Source organism: Tribolium madens, unplaced genomic scaffold (assembly GCF_015345945.1).
Source record: "Tribolium madens isolate multiple individuals breed KSU strain unplaced genomic scaffold, Tmad_KSU_1.1 Scaffold_11;HRSCAF=98;Tcas5.2_LG3b, whole genome shotgun sequence".
Taxonomy (NCBI): domain Eukaryota; kingdom Metazoa; phylum Arthropoda; class Insecta; order Coleoptera; family Tenebrionidae; genus Tribolium; species Tribolium madens.
The window spans coordinates 8,739,178-8,750,282 of NW_025400975.1; the positions used below are offsets into that span (position 1 = coordinate 8,739,178).

Below are 11,105 nucleotides of genomic sequence, written 5' to 3' on the forward strand. Positions count from 1 at the left end.
TGTTGAATTATACTTCATATTAATAAAACATTAGTGGTTTATTTCTTGATTATTTAATTTTACTCCCATCCGTTTGTTCAGTGCTTCGAGGAAACGACGAAGGATTATTACGAATAAACTAACAACCACAACGTAGGGTTATCTTATTTTAAAAAGGGTCCAAAACTACGCCGATCACACGTCATGAGCAATTCTCCCGCTCAAATTTGAATTTTTCTAGGGCATTTTGAAATGCCGCCATTGAATACAAACTGTAAGTTAGAACATGAAAAAAATTTTGACATTTATTTTTTGACTTTTGACATTTTTTCATGTCTATTTAATGATACTGATAATCTTGTTTATGTTTTTCTACAATTATTTAAACTCTCATAACTTCGAAATTTTTATAGATAATTTTTTTTTCCATGTTCCTGGTATCTTCCTTTATATGGTATTTTTCTCTGGGGCGCGAGTTCTGGCGCATCCTATATATATTTTTTTAAATTTTACCATTTAAAGGTCACTTTTTCAACTTGCTGGGACACCCTGTATACTTACCTTGTTCATTGGCGACACTTGATAAAGGGAGGTTGTTTCGGACATGATATGTGTGAGGCGACTGTGAAAAATCGTGCAAGATTGAGTTTGATTCGGGTTGAACACTTGTCGAAATATGGCTCTAAAAAATGTGGTTTTTCAAATTAAAAAAAATAATAATAATTATTTACTTCTGCACTGGAGATTGGTACCGTTGATTCGGCTTCAGAATCCGGGCTGCTCCCGGAAGAAAGCTCCCCTCCTCGTCTCTGCGAATCCATCACTTGTTCGGCGATTTGTCGCCCGATTTTGCTAGCTTCCACATGAGTGTTGATCAATCTTTGGATATTTTTACCATCAGCTGTTAAAATTTTATCTGAATCTCAATTCTAGCAATTCAAGTGACTTACATTGTGTGAGAAAATCGAGATTTTCTTGCATTCCATCGGGTCTACTAGCGCTGCTTTCCACCGTGCGAAAATCGGTTCTGCACAAATTATTTTTTTTTAATTGTGATTCATTGAAATACGAGTAAAGTCTGTTTTTTTTAAATGGAAATTACCAAGCAGGGCCATACCCAAGGGGGGGGGGTTAGGGGGTTCAAATCCCCCCCGAAATGCTGAGCACTTTGTTATATAGTGTTATAAGTGTTAAAAATTTAGTTTTTTTGTTATTGCAATGAGTTGATTTTAAATTTTTGTGAATTATTTTTTTATGTGTTAATTGTACAGTGTTTCATTTTTATTGTTAGGTACAAATTTAAATAGTTAATAGAATATTTAATTTTAAGACAAAAGTGTTTCGAAAAATGCTATGAAAGAAAGCTACACCCCCTAAAAAAGATATGTTTTTTAAAGGGTTTTTCCTAATATTTCAGAATAGATAAAATTACAAAATTTGGTACCTTTATATGTACACCTAAATAAATGCCAAATAACAAAATTTTTAATCAGGGGCGTTTTAAACGGTAAAACAAATTTAATTTTTTATTTTTATGCTGTTTATGGTCTGTAACATAAATTTTTAAGCCGATTTTTACTAAAATTCCGTAACTTGTATCGGAGAAACACAAAAGACCTTTTTTTATGAAAAACTATGAAATTTTGTTGCTGAAAGTGGCAAGAAACCACAGGCAAAATAGTTAGAGTAAATTTTTACCCTAATCCCATCTAGTTTAGGAAGCACCTAATTAAACATTTCAACATTTTATTTTTGTGCTTGTTTAGGTGTATCAAAGTTATCATCTGTAGCAAATTTTGAAATTTTTTTCTAAAATGATTTCGGAAATATTGAAAAAAAACCTATTAAAAGACGCACTTCTTGCGTAGCATTTTTCGATATATGTTCATAGAAAATTTTTGTTTTAAAAATGAATATTCATTTCCTGTTTAAATTTGTAACAATAAAAAGTATTAAAAATTTGTTTTATATTTTGTTACTTTTGTGAGTTAATTTGTATTATTTTATGTAATTAGGATCTCTTATATCAATTTAAAATAAAAACGTGTACTTAGAGATTTTTGCTTTTTAATCCGTCTTCTTTCATTTCATTTTCATGAACCAACAAGAAACCCCCCCCCCCCCCTGAAATAAAATCCTGGTTATGGCCCTGTTACCAAGTCAAAATTTTTGTGAAAAAATTGGTAACAGGTTGTCTCCATAACCACAAATTTTGTTTGTCCTTTATTTTGTCCCTAAAAATTTTGTTAAAAAAATATGGTTGTGTTCAAATTGAGATGTTGTCAAAATTTTTTGATAATTGAATACCTGAGGACAGACATCATTACCTAAGGTCTAAAGACAGAATTCAGTGCTAATAATTTTGACAGAAACACACCACAAGTAAGTCTACACAATGTTGTAGACAAAAATGAGATTCTTGCTACAAAAACTTTGAAGAAAAAGGATGTATATACAGAAGAAAGTTATTTAGCAAAAGATAAAAGTAGGTATTATTATTATTAATTTATTGAAACGAGTTCAAAGTTGATGCATTTTATAAATTCTTCTTCAGCTTTAGTTTCAAAATTGTTACTTTTTCACCTCTTTCCTCAAAAACAATGCATAAGACACTAATTTAATTGCGTTCTTTCCGAGGTTCTTTCTCATTCATGTTTGTTTTGCATTCTTATCGATTTCTTGCTAAAAATTAAGAATATTTAGCAAATCTGCATTACAAATTGCGTCTCCATTTTAACGGGCCCTTTTTCTAACTTCCTGCTTGCGAACTATTCGTTTCCAAATTTCGAAAAACTGTTAGTGTACCGAATTTGTTTCTTTTTTGGTGTTTCGTCTCTAAATTTTCTTGACGATTTTTTGTGTTGACGTTTAATGACATTGTTTTCAAATTAATTCAAAAAACCGGAACTGCCAACTTCCTTTATTAAAATTACCATGAATGAATTTACTAGTGGTGCCAACGTTAAGACTGTTTGGCATTTCCATTAAAAAAAAATAGACTTTACTTACAAAACTAGCGTGTTTTTGGCTATGAGATACTCGAATTCTTTCGTCCAAGGATTTTTAAAAGATTTCCATTCGCTTTGTAATTTCACAAAGCCTCCATCTTTGGTTCGAAATCTGTAGATTTTGGTTGTGGTGCATTCGGAATTTTGGAGGGCACTTTTGTGGCATTCGGCGACAGAAGTGATGTCGTCGTGGTGGTAATATTCGTACATGCTTGAACCCAGGAGTTCTTGTTGGAGGAAACCCAAGACGAGGGTGGCTCTGGGTGAAAACAAGTTTTTTGATGAGATGAAAATCGTTTTTTTTTGTTTGCAAATTCCAATTAATATAAAAATAAATGAGACAAATTTTTAGAATTTAATCGAAAATGAATATTTGAAATTATTGAAGTTAAAAAAAATAAAAATTAAAAATTAACAAACAATCTTTAGATGGTTTCAAATTGCTAAAACTTTTCTAGAATTTATGGAATTTTTTTGGAGATAATTGACAATTTTTACGATTTTACTTTCTAAAACTGAAACTGAACGACGAGGGTGGCTCTGGGTGAAGACAAGTTTTTTGATGAGATGAAAGTGATTTTTTGCTTACAAATTCCAATTAATAGAAAAATAAATGAGACGAAATAGTCCGTAAAAAAGGACTTTTTCGGACTCGTATGTCATTAAATTAAACACTTTAGGTTTAATCGAGGAGCCGTTAACTCTGAAATTAGTTGTACAAATTTTTGGAATTTAATCAAAAATATATATTATTTGAGATTATTAACATTAAAAAATAAATAAAAAATTAACAAACAATCTTTGGATGGTTTGGAATTGCCGGGATTTTTTTAGAATTTCTGGAATTTTTTTGGAATTATTAACTGAAAAAAATCGCAATTTCTTAAACTTGACCCAATAACGTTTTATGCACTTTTTTGAGTCTTTAAGAACTCGGGAAATGTAAAAAACGTTATATGGATCGATTTTAAAGTTGATTTTTTTTTGATTTTTGTCAAAATTTTGGTCGATTTTTGGCACCGGAACTGTTTATTGCCAATAGCTCTGGACTTATTGGTGATAACCTCTTATATTTGGTACCGTTGGAAAGAAAATTTTATTTTCTACCACATATAAAAAAATTAGTGTTCTACGATAGATAGTTATCGAGAAAAATTCTGATAAAGTCAAAAACATCAAAAATATAACTTCAAATCTATTACGAATTTTGCAGTTTTTTTGACGTCAATCGATTTCCCGGAACATTTTACATATGTTTAAATCGAAATATTATATAATTGAGGTACAGTTTTGCTGCAATTTACAAAATAAAAAAGAGTAAAAATTTGTTGGTTCCGGGTACAGAGCCATTTTTAGTTTTTTTTCAAAAAAATTCGTTCTAATGCGAATAACTCCGGGTTTATTGGTAATAACCTCCTATATTTGGTACCGTTAGAAAGAAAATTAAATTTTCCATCATATAAAAAAAGATCAGTGTTCTACGATAAATAGTTATCGAGAAAATTTATGATAAAATCAAAAATATCGAAAATATAAATCCGACTATAACTTCAAAACTTTTAGGAATATTGCATTTTTCTTGACGCCAATCGATTTCCCGGAACATTTTACATAGGTTTACGTCAAAATATTATATCATTGGGGACAGTATTGCTGCAATTTACAAAATAAAAAAGAGAAAAAATTTGTTAACGTTTTTCATAAGAATCAAAAATTTTTGATTTTTTGATGTAAATCGGATGCTTCTAACCTTATTCTTAACTTTATTACTTAATATCTCAAAAACTATGCATCGTAGAGTATTTTACGTCTAAAAAACCGTATTTCAAGTGTTTTTACGACTTAAAATAAATTGATTATTTTTACGATTTTGCACACCTCCAAAAACTCAAAAAATTTGTAATTTTTTAAACTTGACCTAATAATGTTTAATGCACTTTTTTGAGTTTTTAAAACCTCTAGAAATGTAAAAAGCGTTATATGGATCAATTTTAAATATCAAATTTTTTTTGATTTTTGTCGAGATTTTGGTCGATTTTTGGCACCCGGAGCGGTCTATTGCCAATAACTCCGGACTTATTGGTGATAACGTCTTATGTTTGGTACCGTTGGAAAGAAAATTTAATTTTCTATAATTCACAAAAAAATCAGTGTTCTACAATAACTAGTTATCGAGGAAATTTCTAATAAAATAAAAAAAAATGGCAAAATATTAAACATTCAAATACAATCAGTAGAGAAAATGGCTTACCTCTGATCGACATAAAGAAATTTTCCGTCTAATGTGTGCCTGGAAACAAACTGAATGGGTTGCACATTTGGCCTGCTTTGTGAAGCAGCAGCGACGGTGGAAATATGGGGTAAAACCCTACCAACTGCAACTAAACACGAAAGATTGCAAGACTCATTTTCCCCATCATTTTCTTGGTCCTCTAACCCGATTTTTGCCGGTGTCCATGATTTTAAATACCCGGTACAGTGAATAACATTGTATCTTTTGTCTAAAATTTCAACTTTCCATTTTATTCACATCAATTTTTTTCAATACCTGAATTTTGTTGCTTTTTACGTTTGTGACAGCCGGTGGTGGTATCAGCTTCTTCTTTCACTTGGGAAGAAACTTTGCATTTCATTCTACAGAAAAATGAGCGTCTGGCGCCGGGACATAATCGAGATCCGCCTTGAGGCACATCGGCTTTCACTGGTAACATTGCTGAAAAAAAAATTTTTGAGGATTTTTTTTTCTTCTTCTTGATATGGAAAATGATGAACAAAAACACGATTAGCCCGTCACACCAAACTTTTATTTAAAACACAACGCGTTTCAACCACAAAGTGGTCATCCTCAGGTGAAAATAAAAAAAAAACTCGAGTTTTTTTGTTTTTTTTTTAATTCTAATTTGTGTTTTTGTTGAAAACTAACTTTTTGCGTCTATCAGTCTTTCTCGTGGATTCAGGTCCGATGAGGATAATTGTTCTTTGGCTTTGGCCACGTCTTTGGGGTGCAGGATATCGAATAAACTTTGACCCAAAAGATCACCCTATAACAGAGCTTAATACTTAATAAATGAAGAAATTTTATTTTCATCTCTTACTTGTGAGAAATTTAATACTTTTGATACCGACTCTGAAACGTAAAGGATTCGGCCACGGTCACAACCGACCACGAAGAGAAAGCCATCAGCAGCCTACAAAAAATAATAGTATATAATTGCAAGTAAGTAAACAAAATAATCAGCACGCTTTGCAAGTAATGAAATCGTAACAAAACTTCTAAACAAACATCACGCGTGCGTATCGGACTTTGTGTTAAAATTTTCGAAAGTGTATGAATTTAACTAGTGCAGTTAGTAGTCGACTACAATGTAGCTCTCCAAAGACAAGAAAGAAACAACATTGGTAAATGTCAATAATGTCATGATAAAAGTAAAAACGCCTAGGCGCAAAAATAAAAAAAATACTTCATGGCGCTGAAAGATAAAACTTTTATTTGTGACATTTAGTCATAAAAGTGGTCACTTTTGTGACGTTTGCGTATAAAATATAAGGTTTTTAAACCTCTCTCACACTTAAGAAAATTATAATTGAAAATGAATTAATATGTGTTGAAATCTTTTCCTAAAAATATTTACAAAAAAATTATAAAAAAGACAAACGATAAATCAAAAACGGGAAAATGGAGAAAATGTTATATTTGTTTTTTATTCATATGTACTTTTTTATGCTCGGATTGGACCATTTTATAAATTTGTCAATTTTTGTGCAAAAGTATCAAAAAAATTAGTACAAATTAGATGTTTACAAAAAAAAAATTAAATAAAAAAAAATAATTCAATAGTAGGAAAAGAGGAAAAATTTTATTGTTGTTTTTAATGATTTTTTTGACAAAAATTTAGGTTTTCAGTGAAAAAATAATGATTTGTATAACAAGGCACTAAAGAGGAATTTGTTTTTACGGTAATAGAGAGTAAAAATTAAAAATATACAATTTTTGAAAAAACTGTTTACAAGAAAACTAAAAACAAATAGAAAAAAAAAAACAAAAAAATCAAAAATGTATGTAAATAGGGGAAAATTTCTTTTTCTATTTAATGGTTTGATGACAAAAATTTAGTTCCTCTATCAATAGATAAAAAGACTTATGAAAACATTTTTTTTGTAAAAATAAATCTTGATCGAAAGAGACAAGAAAGAAACAACACTGGTAAATGTTAATAATGTCATGATAAAAGTAAAAACGCCTAGGCATAAAAAATACTTCAGGGCATTGAAAGATAAAACCTTTATTTGATATTTAGTCATAAAAGTGGTCACTTTTGTGACGTTTGTTGATAAAATATAAGGTTTAAAAACCTTATCCTAATAATTTCTCACAATTTTTTGTTAAAAATATAAAAAACACATTTAAGAAAATTATAATTGAAAATTAAATTAATAATGTGTAAAAATCTTTTCCTAATAATGTTTAGAAAAAAGACAATAAATTAAAAATAGGAAAATGGAGAAAATGTTACATTTGTTTTTTATATACAGGGTGCGCCAGAACTCGCGCCCCAGAGAAAAATTTCATGTAAGATAAGATACCAGGAACATGAAAAAAATGTTTAAAAATTCTACCTGTCAAAAAATTTTGACATTTATTTTTTGACAATTGAATTTTTTTTTTATATCTATTTAATGATACTGATGATCTTGTATATGTTTTTTTACATTTGTTTATTAAAGGGACAAAAAATTTGCCAATAAAAGCCACAAATAACATTGAACAAAGTTACTATTTAGGATATAGCTTCCTTGTTTCCTCTTCTAATGGCCTGTAGCAAAAAAACTTGGAAAATTATTTTTCTAACAGAAATAAATAGAGTCAAAGTGCAAAATTTAAACCCTCATAACTTCGAAATTTTTAGAGATAATTTTTTTTTAATAATTTTTCCATGTTCTTAGTATCTTACCTTATATGGCATTTTTCTCTATTTTATAATTTTTCAATTTTTGTGTAAAAGTAACAAAAAATAGTATAATTAAGATATTGTTTACAAAAAAAATAAATAAAAAAAGGCTAAAAAATTCAATAGTAGGAATAGTAGGAAAAATTGTCTCGTTGTTTTTAATGATTTTTTGACAAAAATATAGGTTTTCAGTGAAAAAATAATTATTTGTATAATAAGGCACTAAAGAGGAATTTGTTTTTAAGGTAATAGAGAGTAAAAATAAAAAATATACAATTAAGAAAACTGTTTACAAGAAAACTAAAATTCAAATAAAAAAAAAACAATAAAAATTAAAGATGCTCTTCCATCAATAGATGAAAGGATAATTAAAATTATGAAAACAATTTTTTTTAATTTTGTGTAAAAATAAATCTTAATCAAAAGAGGCAAGAAAGTAACAATACTGCAATAATGGAATAGACACAAAAAAAAATACTCCAGGGCACTGAAAAATAAATCTTTTACTTGACATTTAGTCATAAAAGTGGTCACTTTTGTGACATTTGAGGATAAAATATATTATCAAAATTCCAATTGTGTTTTTGTCAAAAACGAGAAATTACCCCCTTTTTGGTACCTGTAGAATTAAGTGTTTTAGTTCCTGATCGGATAAAAACGAGGGTTTGTAGTGCCCCTCTGTGTACGAATGCACAGCTCCTCTTATTGTTTTCAAGTGTTGAACGGCCATCCTAAGAACTGTCAATTTATCCAATTTTCGCGACATTGCGTGACACATTGGAATCATTGCAGAAAGTTCAGTGATGTAAGTGTTCATTTTGTCCCGTCGTCGCTTTTCTATTTCACTGTGATTTTGTCTGCGAAAAGTTTTTTGGGATTAAATACATATAGGATGTGTCGAGAAACATAGAAACAATGTTTAAAAAATTGTTATGTTTTTTTTTGAAAATTCTTTCTGGTTTGTTTTTATTAGACATCCTGTATCTCATGAATGGATGGTCTGATTTAATTTTGGTAAAAAGTTTCGAAAAACTTGTTAAAATAGCTTTTATTTGATGTGCCACAAGTAGGGTAGTGCCTTTTAAATTTTTAGAGTGGGGGTTAGGGGGTTACTGGGGGTGCTTTAAAAATTACGTCAAAAAATGTCCCCCTCAGAAACAAAATTGACCTGTTTCGGCGTTTTTGCAAAGTCTTTTTAGTTTCTGAGATATTCGAAGTGGCTCATTTTCATTGCAACACCCTGTTTGTTTTTTTTATAATTATTTAGTAAAGGTACAAAAATTTTGCTAATAAAAGCCACAAATAACAAAACACAGTTACAATTTGGGATACAGTTTCCTTGTTTCCTCTTCTAAAAATAAAAAAAAACAGAAATAAATAGAGTCAAAGTGCAAAGTTTAAACTCTCAGAATTTTTTTTAACATTTTTTCCATGTTCTCTGGGGCGCGAGTTTTGGCACACCCTGTATAAAACGCATTGGATAAATAAATCTCGTGTGTGCAATTATAAAATAACGGTAATGCATTCTTGCGTCGTGAAGGTTTAGCCAATAAACTAATGAAAGGAGTTAACAGTTTTCAGTATTAATAATATCATAGTGGAAATGCATTCGTGACATTACAACATGGCCTATAAAATAGAATTTTTACAAGAAATAAATGCCGATCACCTTGAACCGGTATAGGGCTTCTTGATTTAACCCGAGTTAAATAAGAATATTCTAATGAAATTAACGATACTTACTTTTTATTCTCATCGTTTGTTTTTACTGATTTCACGTCTTCGCCATTGTCGTCGTCTGGATCGCTGGTTTCGCTGAAAAATATCGTAATTATGTTACATTAATTATAATAACAATTGTGAGCTAAATATCTGATTCTAAAATAATCAGTGCATGTTTTATGTCATTTTCTGTTTTTTTTTGAAACGAATAAAAATTGTCTTTTTTCTTTTTTATTTTAATTCGTGGTAGCCAAAACTTTTCAAATAATTATTTTTTTAAATAAACAAGCAATTTTTTTAAGGATTTATAAAGCATTTAACGAAATATGCTGGAAATTAGTAGAAATAAAGTAGGAGTGATGTATTGAAAAAAAGTTAACTATTTGCTTTTATTGAAACTGAAAAAACCTAGGTATTTTGATATTTAATATAAAGTTTTTAAACCCAAAATAGGAAAATCAAGAAAATGTTTGTTTTTTTATTCATATATATGTACTTTGATAATCAAATAATTCTTTCATGCATGGGTTGGACCATTTTGTGAAAATACATCGTTTTACATTACATAGATTTGCATACAAAATTTAAATGTTTAATTTGGTTGTTTCTAAAATATTATTTTAGTTTTTTTTAATACAAACTACAAAATAATTTTTGAGTCCAACTGATTCCCTTTGAAAGAAAATTGTTCATTACGGCCCTGATGTGGTTCAAATTGTTCTAAAATGTACTGATTGTACATAAAGAACCAATCTGTCGAATTATGTGCACTTATTATAAACATTTCAAAATTTTTTCGAAGAATAAAGGCTAAAACGAACCGCTAAAAACGAATTTAAATTAATTTTTCCAATTAGCCACAAAAAAATTATTGTTAGATAAGGGACTATTTCGTCAGTTTTTTTTCGCAGTGGATTCAAAAAAAATACAGATTAAAGATTTTATACGACTTTCAAAAAAATTTTTCGCCTGATTTTCTTGAAGAGTGTGAGCCACATTGCCATTGTCGCGAAATGTCAACAACTGTCAGAAGTGTCAAATTGAATGATTCAACGCATTCTTAGTTATTTTTTTTTAAAACGCTAATTTAGGCACTTTTAGACCTTTTTTCTCTATGAAACTCTTCTACTTTGTAGAATTATGATTGAATTTTTGAAAAAACAATTGCTATCGCGTGACAAAGATGGCTAAATTAACGTTTTTAACGGGTGTGAAAGCGTTCAAGCTATCACGTTTTAGTAAGGTAATTGTTATTTTTAATGATTTTTTGACAAAAATTAGTTTCTCGGTGAAAAAATAATTATTTGCATAACAAGGCACTAAAGATGAATTTGTTTTTGCGGAACATAATGGAGTGTAAACATAAAAAATATACAGTTTCTCTCTACAAGAAAACTAAAAGTCAAATAGAAGTAGGGATTTTTTTCTTTTTAATAGTTTGCTGATA

At 29.2% G+C, this 11,105-nt stretch overlaps 1 protein-coding gene across 3 annotated transcripts in view; it reads right to left on the reverse strand.

Annotated features, from left to right (window-relative positions):
* The window catches only part of LOC123015822 (protein cycle), a 15,538-nt gene that overhangs the window by 1,993 nt on the left and 2,440 nt on the right, over window positions 1-11,105 (reverse strand). Inside the window, exons 3-12 of one of the 3 annotated variants that reach the window (XM_044415824.1) lie at window positions 9,680-9,751; window positions 8,556-8,793; window positions 6,083-6,175; window positions 5,911-6,028; window positions 5,536-5,700; window positions 5,239-5,488; window positions 2,989-3,246; window positions 930-1,006; window positions 711-880; window positions 541-661 (exon numbers count right to left, since the gene is read on the reverse strand). In XM_044415824.1, coding sequence (XP_044271759.1) covers window positions 541-661; window positions 711-880; window positions 930-1,006; window positions 2,989-3,246; window positions 5,239-5,488; window positions 5,536-5,700; window positions 5,911-6,028; window positions 6,083-6,175; window positions 8,556-8,793; window positions 9,680-9,751 — 1,562 coding nt within the window. Of the gene's footprint in view, window positions 1-540; window positions 662-710; window positions 881-929; window positions 1,007-2,984; window positions 3,247-5,238; window positions 5,489-5,535; window positions 5,701-5,910; window positions 6,040-6,082; window positions 6,176-8,555; window positions 8,794-9,679; window positions 9,752-11,105 lie in introns of those variants that run through there. The other 2 variants (XM_044415843.1, XM_044415833.1) reach the window with 2 other exon arrangements.